Here is a 17425-nt window from a genome sequence, read left to right as displayed (position 1 = left end):
TTTGTGCAATCTTTCTTAGAATAAAAATCTGACAGATTTCAAAACTACCTGAGGGAAATTGAGGTGAGCGTAATGATCAGTTTCCCTTCCACTCTTCCTTCCCAGACACCATGAGGGAGAAGCCAGCAAGTGTTTTCTTGTGTTCCTGGCCCACTTCCCCGCCACCATCATCCCAGCCTCACTGGAATGTTTATGTGTGCCTCTCTTTCCAAGCTTGGAGAGCAAAGCTCTCTGAGCATTTCCTCCTGTTTACAACAAAAATAGCCTCTGCGTTTTATTTTTTGTTTCTTACAACTGGCATATTCTGTTTTTTTTGGGAAACCATAGCAATTTTATTAATCTCTAGAGGCTCTCAGGCTTTGCTATGCATAGGAATATCCTGAGAGCTTGTTTAAACTGCAGATGCTTAGACTCAGTGTCAGACATTGATTCAGTAAGTATAGTGTGGGCTTTAAGAAGATGGTTTTTGTAAGCATCTTGCAAGTGATTCTGATGGAGATTGTGCTTTGAGCAGTGTGTGTAAGCCTTATCTCTACGTCTGTCTGTCTTCTGTTATTCCACCTTGTTCCACAAAAGATTAGAGGTATTAGCAGATAACCAAATGGTCAGTATAAAACAAAATGCTGATATACCTTATTAAGTATGTGTTGTTTTAAACAGAATTCTGTTAAAACTACTTGGGAACTATATCTGTTGAGAAACTGGTCTTTGAGTTTAAAATATATGAAAATAACGAAAATCAAGGCTGAAAAGATAGAAGTATCCTTACTGTCTATAAGTCACTGGCAGAGTACAGTACTAATGGAGAGGATTCTGGCAGGCTTCTTATTCTGGGAAATGCAGACACATATCTATCTCGGTGTGATATTTTTAATAATTATAGTTTAATAACTCCATATTTCCCCCCAAAATGTATTTCTATTTATAAGAGGTTTTATGTAAGATAAAAGTAGATATTTGTAAGTGGTATAGTTTTTGAATGTCTGTATTCCATATATGCTAAATTTTTTTTTTAATGCTGAATTTTTAAAATCTTGGCTTTATTACTCTTCTAATTATGACCTCTTAAACATGTTTTTTTTTTTTCTTTAGACAGACATTACTTAGATTCCTTTTTTCTTTTTTTTTTTTTCTTCTGCCACCTTGTCTGAGAACTTTGCAGCCTCCCAAGTAGCTGGGATTACAGGCATGTGCCACCACACCCAGCTAATTTTATATTTTTAGTAGAGGTGGGGTTTCTCCGTGTTGGTCAGGCTGGTCTCAAACTCCCGACCTCAGGTGATCCGCCCGCCTCAGCCTCCCAAAGTGCTGGGATTACAGACGTGAGCCACCATGCCCGGCCATTTTAGCCATTTTTAAGTGTACAGCTCAGTGGCATTAAGTGTATTTACATTTTTGTGCATCCATCACCACCATCCATCTCAAATTTTTTCATCTTCCCACAGTGAAACTCATACCTGTTAAACACCAACTTTCCATTCCCCACTTGTTCTAGCTCCTGGTAACCACCATTTTACTTTCTGTCTCTAGGAGTTTGACTTCTCTAGGTATCTCATATATGTGGAATCATACAATATTGTCCTTTTGTGTCTGGTGTCTGGCTTATTTCACTTAGCAAAATATCTTTAAGGATCACCTACATTGTTGCTCGTTTCAGAATTTCATTCCTTTTCAGGCTGGATAATACTCTATTATATATATATATATATATAAAACATTCAAAATCTATACTACTTGTTACTATCTTATATGAAATATATATACACTTACGTACTTACATGCCATGTTTTGTTCATCCATTCATTGGTGTACGTTTGGGTTGTTTCCATCTTTTGGCTATTGTGAACAATGCCAGTAGGAACATTGCGCTACAAATATTTGTTCACGTCCCTGCTTCTAATTACTAAAGTGCAATTATTGGATCATATAGAAAGTCTATGTTTAATTTTTTAGACAATCTGATTCCTCATGAATGCCATTAACATTTGCTATTTTTGATTGTCTTGTTTAATGTGCATAAACATATTTGCAAAATTAGGATTGAAGCATATATACAAATTTGTCTCCTGTATTTAAAAAATTCAATATTGTACTATGAATATTTTCCTAAGTCATGGAACAGCCCATCAAAGCATGTTTTCTTAGCTGCTTAATGTGAGGCATTTATATCTAACATCAATATCCAATAATAAGGAAATGATGGATTCATAAAGAGGAACATTTTCCAGTCACTCAAAATGACGTTCTCACAGGCTATCTCATGATGTTAGAAAATACTCACAAAACATAATGTTAGGTCAAAATTCAGGAGATGAAACTATATTCCTTATCCGTTTTGTACAAAAGCTCTCAGACAGGCAGGAGCTTAGCCTAAGAGCAATGTAAACTATTAGAGAGGGATTTTAGTAGGGGAGTGACATGAGATTTGCATTTTATAATCTTACCCTGGCTGGAAGCAGTGGTTCATGCCTGTAATCTCAACACTTGGGAGGCCAAGGCAGGCAGATTGCATGAGCCTAGGAGTTCGAGACCAGCCTGGGCAACATGACGAAACTCCGTCTCCACAAAAAATTAGCCGAGTGTGGTGGCACATGCCTATAGCTCCAGCCTACCCAGGAGGCTGAGGCGGGAGGATCACTTGAGCCCAGGAGGTTGAGGCTGTAGTGAGCTGTGATCATGCCACTGCACTCCAGCCTGGGCAACAGAGTGAGACCCTGTCTCAAATAATAATAATAATAATAAATTAAATTAAATTTTATCCTGGCTACCAGTTGCAAAGAGGTAGAAGCAGATACAGGACTGTCAGAAGGTTTGTGATAGCCTGGGTCTGGGGTAGAGTTGTTCAAGTGAGGAGAAGGACTATTATTGAAGAACAGGCTTGGAGGTGGAGTAAACAGCCTGTGGAATGGAATGAATGTGGTGTGTGAGGAAAGGGAGGTGTCAAGGATGTTCCAAAATGTTTGCTTTTTGTGACTGAGTAAGGAACACTGTTGGAGGGATTAAAGTTTAGGGATGTGGAGAGAGATATCCAGATAGAGATGTCAAATAGGCTATTGGATTTAAATCCCAGTGTTATAAATGTGGATGTGCCTAAAAGTACTGAGAGAAAAGGCCACCAAGATCCTAACACAGGGTTTCTGTAAGCTGTCAGTGATCCCTTTTAGTATAGAGTTTTATATTTCCTATATTTTTTGTAATGTTCATGTGTTATTTTTATAATCAATTTTAAATGTTGCTAACGTATAGTCATCACGTCATTTTTTATATTAGTTTAAAAATGGGAAACAACCTAAAATGCATAACAGTGACAGAAGACTGGTTCAAAGGGTGGTTAAAGGGTTTTCAGTCCCTTTAAAAAAATATTTTGAGTGTTATTCAAAAAGGAAAAGTTAGTTCTGTTTAAAAATAAAAAAGATTTTTAAAAAGTGAAGCCTATAATACTGAATTGATTGTAGCAGAATCTGGAATCTAATCTGGAATTGAATCTAGCAGAATCTGGAATCTAATCTATAGTATAAATAGGTAGATATGCACAATTAATAATTATTTTCTCTTCAATTCATATTTGAAAGAATGGTGGCCTATTTGTCACCAGATGTTGAGTTTGATGCATCAGCTTTTAATGTGGAAGTTTTGAAAATAGGCTAAATCCTTTTAGCCTACTAAATTGCTTTTCATTAATGACCTTACACATACTTGTCATGAATTTATCATCCATCAAATCATTTTTTTGAGATGTTTTTTTCTTTCTTTTTTTTTTTTTTTTTTTTTGAGATAGAGTCTCGCTCTGTCGCCAGGCTGGAGTGCAGTGGCACGATCTCAGCTCACTGCAACCTTCGCTGCCCGGGTTGAAGCAATTCTCCTGCCTCAGCCTCCCGAGTAGCTGGGACTACAGGCGCATGCCACCACGCCCAGCTAATTTTTGTATTTTTAGTAGAGACGGGGTTTCACCATGTTGGCCAGGATGGTCTTGATCTCTTGACCTCGTGATCCGCCCACCTCGGCCTCCCAAAGTGCTGGGATTACAGGCGTGAGCCACCATGCCTGGCCTGAGATGATTTTTTTCTAAGGGGGTCATTTGCTGTTCTAGTGTTTTGTTTGCAGATAAACATACTTAATTACATCTCTTACCCGCATTATTTAAAGGATTAAGATTGCCGTAAATCTTATTAGTAATGTTAAATTGTCTCAGCTTGAAAAGATGCTTCAAATTCTGTGCAGAATGAAGCAGAGGTCTAAATTTTATAAATAAAAAGGAAGACACTTTCTTTTCAAAGGTCACTGAGAACTTATGTTTTTCTTTTCTCTCTTTAAAATTCACAGATTAAAATACAATTAATATTATTTTAGTGTACAAGTAGAATTACTCTATCCCAACATTTTTTGAAAAAACTTAAAATGCTACATTGCTACTTTGGGTTAACAGAAATTTACTTTGTATTCTTCAGCTACAGATGAATCATATGTTGATTATATAACATAAACTGAAGACGTTTTTTCCTAAGGAAGTGTAAGGGTTTAGATATTAAAATAGTTGTACCAAAATAAATATAATACAGAGAAGATTGTAGCTTCAGGCAAAGTAAAATCAAGCATAGTTAAAGATTCTAAAAATTAACAGTATAATTGTTTCTGTATAAGCATTATACAGAAACATTAAGGTCTTTCCAGCTTTGTATTTGAGCAATGATTTCTCCCACAAAGGTGATGTATGAAGCATTTTTTTTCACTTATTTCTACCACAAAGGTGATGTATGAAACATTTTTTTTCACTTTTTATTGAGGTAAAATAGACATAGAGAAACACATACACATCATAAATGTATGTACAGTGTGATGAATTTTTACAGCCTGAACACAGTCACATCCCCAGGACGCAGCTTCGTGGAGAAGCATTCCGAGTGCCCGAGGAGCTCTGCTGTGTGCTCCCTTGTAGTAATGTCCTGCCCCACCCCCAGAGTAGTCAGACTCTGACTTCTCACAGTACAGAAGTTGGGGACAGAGTTAATCAGTTTTGTACTTTATACAAATGGAATCATTCTCTTTTGCGTCTGGCTTTTTACTTTGAACATTATGTTTTGAAGATTGATTCATTGTTGCATGCAGCACATTCATTTGCTGAGTAATGTTCCATTGTGAGATTATATCACAATTTACTTATCTATTCTAGATAAGTAATTTATGGACATTTGAGTAATTTCCAGCTTAGAGCTTTCACAAATAGTGTTGTTATGAATGAACATCCTAGTGCATGTCTTTTATGGATATGCGTGCACGTTTCTACTGGGTATACATAGCTAGGAGTGGAATTGCCTTGACCTAGGAGGTACATATGCTCAACTTTAATAGATATTGCAAAATAGATTTTCAAAATTTTTGTACTTAGGCTCAATTTTAATAGTGTTCTACCATATCAGAAATGTTAGTTTTCTGAAATCCCACAAGCCTTTTGCTTATTTCTTACTCATGGTACCTGATAACTTTCTATTTTGTACTATAGTTATTTATCCATACCTTATCTCCTTTCTAGATTGTCAGCTCCTTACGGAGATTGTCTTATTCATCTTTTTATTTCTGAGATTGTCTTATTTAAGTTTTTATTTCCCAAAGTACTTTGCACAATTCCTTGCATAGAATAGGCTCTAAATTAAATATTTTTATGTGAATAGATGAGTAAATGAAAAATTACATGCAGTCTTAATATTAGGAAAGTTTCTAAATTGCAAAAATACAAATGGTATATGCAAAAAACTTCAAGAGATCTTAAAGTAAGTGCTAGACAGAATTAATATATTAATATTTGTTCATAGCTTTTCTGAACTTTGTAAGAGAATCTTATATACTTTTGTATGGGCCAGTTTAGCGTAAAGTTGAATTGTGGATTTTTAACTACTAGACTTAAAGCCTGGCGTTACTCCCATATACAAGCATGTGAATGTTATGTAACAGTGAGCTACATTTGTTAGCTATGAATTTGAAGAGTAATGAGAGAGTGCACGTGAGAAAGGTGAGGGGGAAATTGTGTATCAGAGCAGTCATGACAACATTATAACTCTGATTGGGTTGTAGCTTTCTTCGTTTCTCCAGATTCTTCGAAGGCAAGAAGTAGTGATTTTACCATATCATGGGAAAAGCCAGTAAGAGTTTTGTGCACCAAGTGGAATTTTAGTGGCTTTTAAAGTTCCGTATTTATTATTTAAAATTGCTGAGTTAAAATATTAAGGGTTTATAGGGGTTTTCTCCCTTCATACTTGTCTCCAAATTCCAAATTGTATTCAATAAATGCGTTATTAGTTGTGTCTGCTTCTTTTTCTTTTCTTTTTTAAGCATTCCAAATACTCTGTCTTGGAACATATTACTTTCTAAATCAGAAATTTTTTCTCTTTCCAACTTTGATTTTAGGTTCAAGGGGTATATGTGCAGGCTTGTCGTATGGGTAAATTGTATGTCGTGGGGGTTTGGTGTTTGGTGTACAGATTATTTTGTCACCCAGGTAATAAGCACAGTAAAGGTAGTTTTTTGCTCCTCACCGTCCAGCCTCAAGTAGGCCCTGGTGTCTGTTGTTCCCTTCTTTGTGTCCATGTGTACTCAGTGTTTAGCTCCCACTTATAAGTGAGAAATGCAGTATTTAGGTTTTTGTTACTGTATTAATTTGCTTAGGATAATGGCCTCCTGCTCCATCCATGTTAACGTGATCTTGTTCTTAGGGTATGTAGTATTCCATGATGTATATGTACCACATTTTCTTAATCTAGTCCACTGTTGGTGGGCATTTAGGTTGATTCCATGTCTTTGGTATTGTAAATATTGCTGCGATGAACACACACATGCATGTGTCAATGACTTATGTTCCTTTGGTTATATATCCAGTAATGGGATTGCTGGCTTGAATGGTAGCTCTGTTTTAAGTTCTTTGAGAAATCTCATGGTACCTGATAACTTTCTATTTTGTACTATAGTTATTTATCCACACCTTATTTCCTTTCTAGAGTGCTTTCTACAGTGGCTAAACTAATTTACATTCCCGTCAGCAGTGCATAAACATTCCTTCTTCTGCTCAACCTCACCAGCATCTGTTATTTTTTGACTTTTTAATAATAACCGTTCTAAATCAGAACATATTTTTAAAAATAATTTTGTTGTAAAAATTGCAACTATGATGGTCTCTCTTTTATTTCAGTCTTGGCCTAACTACGATGATATCTATAAAAAAACAATTGAAGTTGCCACATTTTTAGATTTGCCTCGTTTTCCAGAGATAACTGAAGACTGCTATCTTCATCCCAACATATTGTGTATGAAATACTTGATGGAAGTCAACCTCCCTGGTAAGTGTGTGCCATTTTTGGTGGGGACACTTTAACTACTAGAATTCTAATAAGCGGAATATAGAATCTTTTTAAATCGCAGACTATTAGAACCACCTGAAAAGGTCCATGGTAACAAGAAACTTAATTTCAAAATCCTTTCTTAAAAATAATTCAGACCATTTAAAATAGTTAAAGGGACACTATTCAGAAATAGAGTTTTCAGAAATAGAGTTCTGTTTTGGTGTAAGGGATTTATGTTTGAGAGATTACAGCATTTGGTACTTTACTTGTAAAGTACCAAATGTTTCAGTATGTGTTTGTAATGATCTGTACCCCATCCCAAAATGACACTTTTTAATTTGCATGAAAAATTATCATTACATAATGAATTCTAGAAACTAATCTGTGGTAGTATTTTTGTTGTTTGATAATGTATCCAGCCCATAAAACAAATGGAGAGCAAAGTCTGGTCAGATCATATTGAACTCTAAGGGAGTGAAGCATAGAATGTAAAAAGAGCCTCACTATACCTGGTTCATAGTATACCAACACACAGGTAACCTCAGTGGAATCTGCTGGTGGAATCCAGTCCTGAATTTCTTGTTAGACTAGAAATGTGAGAAATTTTGGACTGATATTCTTAAGAGAAAATACAAACATAGTGTGACTATACCATTGCTGAAGCAATGTAAAAAATGTGATTGAATGTATTGTTAATAGGAGAGTAAAATACATGTGTTATGTGAAAAAAGCAATATACAAAATTGTATGTACAGTAAGTATAAATATAAATATAAATATATAGTAACATATAGTATTGTCATAATTAAAAAATATTTTTAAAAACAGAAACCAAAATAATTTAAACTGTTTAAATGTAACATTTCTAAAGCCAAGGAATATGGCTCTTATTGAGATTCCAGAAATCAGTAGTAATTATTTGATTAAGATTCCAGAATTTGGAAGATCTCATTTCAGCATTTGGACATGTTATATAGATCAGAATTACTGCTTCTTTGATAGGTCTCTCAAGTACAGAAAGTTCCTGTATGCTATCTTATATTCTAAATTCTGAGTTTATAGAGAGAATACTGGGTTATGGAAGGAATACCAGGGATTAGCAAAATATAACTGATGCAGCCTGGTTAATAGCAAGCAAGCATCTACCTCACGTGTTTGTTATTGGACAGAGAGGGGATAATGGGTTTTCTGGTGAATATGTATAGTTTAACAGCATTTCTTGCCTAACATTTCCAGAGAGTGAGGAGTAGAAATAAATCCATTAGAATATGCAGAGAGATATTATTGTTGTTTGATATTTATTAAGTGATTTTTTGGAGGCAGTATTATAAAAAATGAAGGTAGAAAAATTTCACTTCTCACAGTCTGTTCAATAGAAATAATTTGAAATGTAGAAAAAATTTACACATAAATGTTATTAGTCTCTTTATAATATTGAAAAATCAGAAGCAACTTAAATATCCAAAAGAAAGGGAAGGGTTATGTAAACAGTGGTGTGTATGTTTAGTGGAACATTTTGTATGTATCTTTTAAAATAATGTTTATGAAGAGTTCATAAAAGCATGGAAAATGTTTATGTTGTAATAAAAAGGCAAACCAAATCACAAAATTATATATAACCTAACCACAGCTACGTCAAATGAAGACATTCATGAAAAGATTAGAAGTAAATATACCAAAATGTTAAAGTGGCTATTTCTAAGTTAGGGTAACACATGTTATTTTTTCCTTCTCCTACCTTTATGTATCTTACAAATATCCTGTATTGAGTTTTATTACTTAACAGTGGGCATGGGAAGAGCAGTATGCTTTTTCTTTTTTTTTAAAGATAGGGTCTTATTCTGTTGACCAGGCTGAAGTGCAGTGGTGTGATCATAGCTTATTACAACCTCAAACTACTGGACTCCAGTGATCCTTCCACCTCAGCCTCTCTAGTAGCTGAGGCTACAGGCATGCTCCACCATACCTGTGTCTATTTTTTAAAAATTATTATTACTTTTAGTAGAGATGAGGTCTCACCATGTTGCTCGGGCTGGTCTTAAACCTCTGGGCTCAAGCCATCTTCCTGCCTTGACCTCCCAAAGTGCTGGGATTACATGCGTGAGCCACCAAGCCTGGCTTATTTTTTTAAACAAAATACATCTACAAATGAAGTTATGATAGTTCCTGTACCTTAGGATTTAGATTCTAAAATGTTTACAGTTGGTTTGCAAACCACCTATGCATAAGATTGTAAGAGTATTCCCAGAACATGCCATTTGTAATATTTACAAATATTGCTCTCAGTAATGCCATCAGTTTTACGGTGCCATTGATCAAAAAGAAGAGATCTATGTATGTGGTACTTTTTACAAAGAGAGGGTTTAGGGTTCCCAGAAAGCTAAAAGTGGTTTTAAACATGCTGGGGCAATAGCCGCACCTCTTCAATGCCTTTAAAGGTGACCATGTATCCTCTGGAGCTCGGGGAAAGGCTTCAGCAAGTGTGTCACACACACCCTGCCTGAGTCAGCGCTGCCCCTTTGATGGCCGTGGATGAGCTCAGTTGCACCCACTACCCTCTAGTATGATTCCTCCCATTGTCACCCACGAGCCTGCTGGGTAGAGTTTCTGACGGTGTTTGTGATCATTTATGTAATTTCTATTTCATGTATGTAATTTCTGAAGTTTCCAGAGTGCCCATATATAAATTCTCTCCTGTGTGAAGGTAGCAAGGGAGGGCAAGCAGGCTTCCCCTTGACAGATGAGACTTAGGGTGGTTCAGGGACACCCAGGTGGTAGGTACACCCAGGAGTAGATTCCCACAGCCCAGTACATCCCCTTTTGAGGCCTTTGCACTTCCCACGCTGTACTCCCTTTCGAGACCCTATACTGTCCTTGCTACCATTCTCATAATTTCTTCCACTTGCTTTTTTATTAGCCTGTACTTCTGGCATAAGAGAAGCAGTTCAACATCTTAAATTTTTTTTTTTTTTTTTTTTTTTTTTTGAGACAAGAGTCTTAGTCACCCAGGCTGGAGCACAGTGGCACAATCTCAGCTCACTGCAACCTCCACCTCCTGGATTCAAGTGATTCTTCTACCTTAGCCTCCCAACTAGCTGGGATTACAGGCGCCTGCCACCATGCCCAGCTAATTTTTATATCTGTAGTAGAAACAGGAGTTTGTCATGTTGGCCAGGGTGGTCTCGAACTCCTGACCTCAGGTGATCTGCCCACCTCAGCCTCCTAAAGTGCTGGGATTACAGGCATGAGCCACTGCGCCCAGCCAAGATGCTAATTTTAAAAGAAGAGAAATATTTCAAGAAATGTCCTTTTTTAGAATAACAATACTAATATGGTTTTGATTTTTAAATTATCTGAGAAGAGACTATAGCTTCTACAGCCCAATATAGATAATGGTTAAAATTTTTGTGACTGTATTTTTAAATTAATTTTTTCCATGTTTGAATTGTATGTGTTTGAGAGCAGGAGTCCTATCACTCATTTCTCTAGCTTCCTCCATTATGTTAGTGCACAATGTCTTGTACCTAGTAGACACTCAGTAAATGCTTGTTGAATTGTTAATTTTCTGTCTCCTAATCTTTTTGCATCTGAATGAAGCCCAGGAGTAAATTCAGGTAAAACCTGTAAATCAAAATTATCTTAACAGTACAATAGTGCAAATTCTCTGCCTCACAAAGACCTGCACTGTCTGGCCCTGCCAGACTCTTCACATTCAACACTAAAGCCTTGTTGGACCATTTGCATTTCCTGAAAACACCATCCCATCTTTGTCATAGCCTGTACCATATTGCATTCTCATTACTTACATGTTACTAAACATTTAGCTCCTTGAGGAAAAGGACTGTATAAATGTTTGGTGGAAGAATAAAAGCCAAGTGAAAACTTTAGCAAAGCTATCAGAATCTGGTAGACATAAAAACTTTGATGCCATATTTTGAATTATCATTGTTATATGTATTTTATTTGTATGTTAAAGCATTTTTTACTCAGTGAAAATTTTTTACTTAAATGTTTCAAGAAAGACATGAATTTTGTATTTTATTTATTCCTTATCATAAACATGTAATTAGTACCAATTATGTGTAGGTTGTAGCAGTTAGGAAGACAAAGCAAGATTGAGTCAACCTCAAGTTTAAGAGAGAAACATAGGCCGGGCGGTGGCTTATGCCTGTAATCCCAACACTTTGGAAGCCTGAGGCGAGAGGATCATGAGGCCAGGAGACTGAGACCATTCTGGCCAACATGGTGAAACCTCGTCTCTACTAAAACTACAAAAAATTAGCTGGGCTTGGTGGTGCGTGCCTGTAATTACAGCTACTCAGGAGACTGAGGCAGGAGAACCACTTGAACCTGGGAGGCAGAAGTTGTAGTGAGCCAAGATCACACCATTGCACTCCAGCATAGAGCAAGACTCCGCCTCAAAAAATAAATAAATAAATAAAAGAGGGAAACGAAACAATAAACCCTTCATGTGTGCAGTAGAAGGGTAAATGCCAGGAGACCTTCTTTAGCACTCAGAAGAGGGCCAGTCAAAGGAAGTCACTGATGTAACCAAGTTCTGTAAGATGAGTGAGCCTCAGCCAGGCAAAGCCTGAGATGAGGAGTGGGGAAAAGAAACTGGCTTTCTAGGCAAAGGGGAAATTAGAATATGGCTTGTTTGGGGGAACTCTGGAGATTAGGCTGGGAGCTAAAAGTGTTAATGAGTTCATGAGAGCAGGGAAATAGATGATTGGCCCACAGGGGAGTAAAACTAGAGAAAGGGAGAGCAGTTGGAGTGTGACCTAAGGAGCAACAGTGGACGGGAAGAAAGGGGATGGATTGGAAGCAGTCAGCACTGAGCCAAGTGCTCTAGGTGTATTCATTAATGCAGTCTTCACAATAGCTATGAGGCAGGTACTATTCTTAATCCTATTTTAGATAGATGTTTTAAAAACTGAGGCACAGAAAGGTTATATAGCATATCCCAGGTCACAGAGCTCGTCAGTGATGGAGCGGGGACTCTAGTCCAGGCAGTTTGGTTCCGTAGTCTGTTCTTAACCATGGTACTATATGCCACATTGAGAGAATGGAATTAACAGGACATAGTGACTGAATGTATGTAGGAGATTCAGTTCAATTCCATGCAAGTTCATTATCTCTTATAAATAATGGCTATCATACTTGAAATTGATTAGAGTAGGGTGTGGTCACATCTTAGATACTTGGATTGGGAAGTAGAGAAATTTGTTTAGTAACTTAAAGAGTTTTCAAAGTCTTTTCACTTGAGGATAATCTCAGTTTATTGTCTTTATAACCCATTTTACAAGTGAAGAAACTGAGGCTAAGTGACTGTAATCCAAGAGTCACAAAGCTAATAATTGGAAAGCTTAAATACAGGTCCTAGGTTTTCTGGTTCCAAGTCCCACATTATTCAGTCTTGAGTAATAGGAATAGTCTGTGCTGAACATATAATGTCTTTAGGAAGGCAGTATATCTAGTTAAACACATGTTGAGGGCTTACAGTGTGCTAGCCAGGATGCCAGCCAGTGCATGTACATTCCTAGAGAAGCTTTTGGTCTTATAAGGGAGTTAGTTTTAGGTGAGCACACAGTGCTATAGGAACAACTGGTATGTGTCTGTCTGCCTGGTGCCAGGATGTATCCTATAAATAGTAGATGTTTTAGGAAGTCAGAAGAGGGAATGATACACTGTTTTAAGATTCTACCATTCATTTTTCTCTATGGATGTCATGTTTTGGTGTTTTATTCACAAAATGTGTGTCTCCGAGTTCTAGCATAGTATCATGTTTTAAGATAAAGGTTATTTCATGGATATATACACTGGAATGGTCTAGTTAGCCAAAGAATTTAATTTACATTTTACTGTTTTGTTCTTCAACAGATGAAATGCATAGCTTAACCTGCCACGTGGTAAAAATGACTGGAATGGGAGAAGTGGATTTTCTGACATTTGATCCTATAGCTAAAATGGCAAAAACTGTTAAGTATGATGTACAAGCTGTAGCCATCATTGTGGTGGTACTGAAACTGCTCTTCCTATTGGATGACAATTTAGAGTGGTAAGTGTATGTCAATTTTATGACAAGTAACATAGTTACTTAGTTTTTTCAGAAAGCTTTGAATGTCATGAAGATACTTTAGAAAAAAGAGCTAAAGAAAAAATTTGTACTGTATTTACCTAACTGTATGTTATCTCAATAAAAAATGGAGACTCTCAGTCATTATAGAACATTGACTAGTAGTCACAATTATTTCTTACACAGTACTTTGACTCAGCTGTTTGTCAGTTGTTTGATCATGTTTTATTCCTCTTATTCTTTAGGTAGCAATGTTCCTTGTTGCTCCACTGATTTCCTCGTTTTAAAGTATCTTCATAAATCCTGAAGAGTAGTTTAGCATTTTATCTATATCCCGTTAGGCTCCTGGCACTATATGTTCTCAAAGGTTATTTTAGAAAGTAAAGGAATCTTAATATGTCACCCCTTCCAGATGCCAACAAAGAGTGACAGTATAGTGTCTCCTCCTCTGTTTCAGTGATTGCTTCTCCGTTACTCTTGGTACCAATTAAAATACTGTTCTGTACTTTTCTCTCAGAAGAATTCAGAATTTAACTTTCCAAATACATGACTTCTAAATAAATTGATTTGTTTATTGTTATCTCCAGGTCTTTGTCTAATCTTGCTGAAAAACATAATGAAAAGAACAAAAAAGGTATTTTAATTTTTTATCAATCAAATTCAAAGTGGCCATAGATGATAGATTAAAAGACAGAATAAATGTAGGCAAACAACTTTGAAAAATACACACATGTATATACGCATGTATACAAATTGTATATTGTACCAGTATTGTTTTTTCATTTAATTACCTACTTGTATCTCTGGGCTACTAAAAAATATCAGTGAGTTCCTGTTACATGGAAGACCAGCCTGCCTTGTATTCCCACCTTCTACTCACCAGCCATGTTAGATCCTGAATTCACAGGCAGCTTTGTGACCGTCCTGTCTATTCTGATGCCTTCAGCCTTTGCTCTTATTGGTCCCTTTATCTGAAATGCTCTTTCCTTCTTACCCCCAGCTCGCATTCAGTCCTGGTAAATCCCTCTTTATTATTCAAGGTGCAGCATAAATACCAGTCTTCTGTCTGTTCTTCACACCTGTCCACTTTAAAATGCTTCACCTCTTCCCACATCAGCACTAATAACTCCTGCCACAGTCATTCCTATTCAGACTTCTGCTAGATGTTTAGTACGTTGAAGTCTAACTAGTGGCCTAAGTATATCTGTCCCTATTAGATTGCCCATATTTGTAAAGTGCTTAGAGGAGTATCTGTACTTTATAAGTGATAGGCAGATAGACAGGTGGAGTGTCAGCTTCTGGAGAGAGGGATCATATTTTTTTTTTCTTTTAATGTATCTTTAGTGCCTAACATAGTGACTAGCCTAAGAGCAACTCAGTGAAGTATGGTGAATATGTGAATTATTAAATTCAATTTCAGTTTCTTAATGTTCTCATTAGGATTTAAGTTCATAGGTTTTAGAGGCTTGAATTTATTGGTAGCAATCAGTTTGTGTGTTTTTTCTGGAATATGTGCAGAATAAAATACTACTTTCTGCACATTGCTCATGTTGGCTTCTATGTAGCATGAAAGGTTGAACTAGCTATCTTCTAATACCCGCTCTAATGCTAAAAGGTGATAATTTACTGTGTAGACATGTAGAATAAACAGAGCACTTTGACCTGTCTCCCTTGTAAGCCTCAAAATAAATCCGTGTTGTCAGCAGGGCAAGGATCACTGTCCCCATTCTCTGCTCCATCTGATAATCGCCATCCCCCACCCCCAGCATTATTGACAGGGAGATTGAGGTTTAGAAAAGTTGTGATTTACTCCAGGTCAAAGAGCCGTGAGTTCTATTGATTACTATAGTTTTCCTCTATTCTTATAATTCTTTTGGTAGTTTCCTCTCCTCTGTGGCTGTGTGGTTTACAAGGTCATATTAGATTAAACAATTATTATATTGGCCAGTTGAAAAGATTTTTAGTGAGACATGGAGAGAGACTACCTTCACCAGAGAATAATGGAGAATAATCCCTATGTGGAGTGAATAAAAGAGTGAGGAGTGAGTTTTTATATTTTGCTGCATTCAATTCTATTGTCTCTCTAACCTCTACCTCTCGAACACACACTTGCACCAACTGTCCAGTGCAGTCCATTTTCTTACTTGTCTCTAGATTCTTTGAATTAGGATTAGGAAGAGTGGGAATAGGAGTCTGGGTTCAGGTACCGTAGAACCATTTTACACATTTATCAACCATTTATTTGTTCCTTAATACATATTCATCATATTGGAGCACCACCATGTGCAGGCACAGTGCTGAGTGTTGGGTTTGAGAGGAGGAGCAGGCCTTCTTTGTAGTGGCAGATAAAATATGTGTTCTGTTCTCAAGGAGGTAATAGTCAAGTCTAGGAGAAGCAGACATGTAAAAAGGTCATTTCAGTATAATTTAGTTGGGGCCACAATATAGGTAGGAACTTAGAGGAGGGAGTGACAGATTGCTCAGGAGAGTCCTGTTAGAGAGACAGTGACTCCATCCATAGATTCCAAGAGCTAGTATGTAAATGTTTAGCTATGTTAATGAATGAAGACTCAGATGAACAATGTATATTATTGTAGTGTGATTTATTTGGTTAATAATCTTGGATTTTATTTCTTTCAGATAAGCCATGGTTTGATTTCAGAAAGTGGTACCAAATTATGAAGAAAGCTTTTGATGAGAAAAAACAAAACTGGGAAGAAGCAAGGGCCAAGTATGTTCTCTTTCCTGGTTTAGATGCACTTGCTTTACTTCTGTGTCTGCTACTTTACATTTGAAAGCTGAAGCTTTATCAGTATAGATTGATCTGTATTGTGACTTTTTTTCTGGAAATATTAGCCCTAAACTCGAATTAACTTTTCTCTTTTTTATACTACTATTAACCAAATTTAGATTTGATGTGGATTTCACCAGTGTTTTTATTAATGTCCTCTTTCTGTTCCATGATCCAGTGCAGTGTACCAGTGTATTTAGCAACTAACTTTTTATAATTTGCATGAGACTCACCTATATTTCTAATACTCCTCCCTCTTCCGCTTTCTCATATTTAGTCATTTCTCATCTATTCTTCCCAATACTAAAAAGGTTGCAATTGTTACCCTGCAACACATGTAATTGAAATGTTCCTTGAGAATAACAATCCCTGTGAAAATTAAAACAAAGGAAAGCAGATAGCAAATCCATTTGATTCAGCCAGTGTCACTGACTTTCTTTGAACTGTCATTCTGATATATGCTCATTGTGGTAGAGTGGAAAGACAGCACTAGGTTTGAATCCTGGCTGCATTACACACTAGCTGTATGGCCATGGGCCAGTTACTTAACCTTTTGTTGAGTCTGAGTCTCTATGAGGATTTGAAGAAAAAGGTAACATCTCTGTATTTAAGGTAAATTTGCAGTAGTACTAATTCAACTCAGTAATTTTATATCCTTTGAGGAAAATCAAGGTTCCTCAAATTAGTTGAAATGAGAATTAGTTCAGCTCCTATTTCTTCATCAGTAAAATAGACTTAATAAACCACTTATAGACTGTAATTAAGATCCCATTTTCCAGTATCAGCGTAGAACTAGATTATTTTTCCTCTAAATTTCAGAGAGCTTTTAAATAGAAGCACAGACTCTTGACTCTTGGGGTAGAAAAGGCACTGTGGAGATGAGGATCCATTCCACAGCAGGGAAGAGTGACAGGTTCCCTCTCACTAGGCAGGATTGATGCACAATGAAGAAGAGCGGTGGAGGTGAATTTATTCCAACAGCCCGTGGATCCCAGGAAACTGGGCCCTACTTCTCCCTCATCAGAGACAGAATGGCTCTTCAGTCAGTGGGCACAAGAACAGCAGCAGAAACAAGAGTTTGTTCTGTGTCTTAGGTCATCCTGGAGAGTCAGCCTTCCTTTCTGTGGTGCTAGCTGGGGTTAGTCCTGACGGATCTGGAGGACCAGGTGCTTAGGGGCCATTCCATCCAGGCATCTCAGTGGTGACAGGGCTTTCCTTACCCCAAGC

The 17425-nt window shown here is 36.8% G+C and overlaps 1 protein-coding gene across 5 annotated transcripts in view; it reads left to right on the top strand.

Moving 5' to 3' along the window:
* Positions 1–17425, top strand: part of TAF1B (TATA-box binding protein associated factor, RNA polymerase I subunit B) — an 88506-nt gene that overhangs the window by 56386 nt on the left and 14695 nt on the right. For 4 of the 5 annotated variants that reach the window (XM_032294162.1, XM_032294166.1, XM_032294164.1 and 1 more), the window contains 4 exons: positions 7181–7328; positions 13212–13389; positions 13995–14041; positions 16048–16138. In XM_032294162.1, coding sequence (XP_032150053.1) covers positions 7181–7328; positions 13212–13389; positions 13995–14041; positions 16048–16138 — 464 coding nt within the window. Of the gene's footprint in view, positions 1–349; positions 434–7180; positions 7329–13211; positions 13390–13994; positions 14042–16047; positions 16139–17425 lie in introns of those variants that run through there. The other variant, XM_032294165.1, reaches the window with a different exon arrangement.

This window comes from Sapajus apella, unplaced genomic scaffold (assembly GCF_009761245.1).
Source record: "Sapajus apella isolate SASKATOON/1434 unplaced genomic scaffold, GSC_monkey_1.0 scaffold31, whole genome shotgun sequence".
NCBI lineage: Eukaryota > Metazoa > Chordata > Mammalia > Primates > Cebidae > Sapajus > Sapajus apella.
This window is presented reverse-complemented; position numbering and strand designations above follow the sequence as displayed.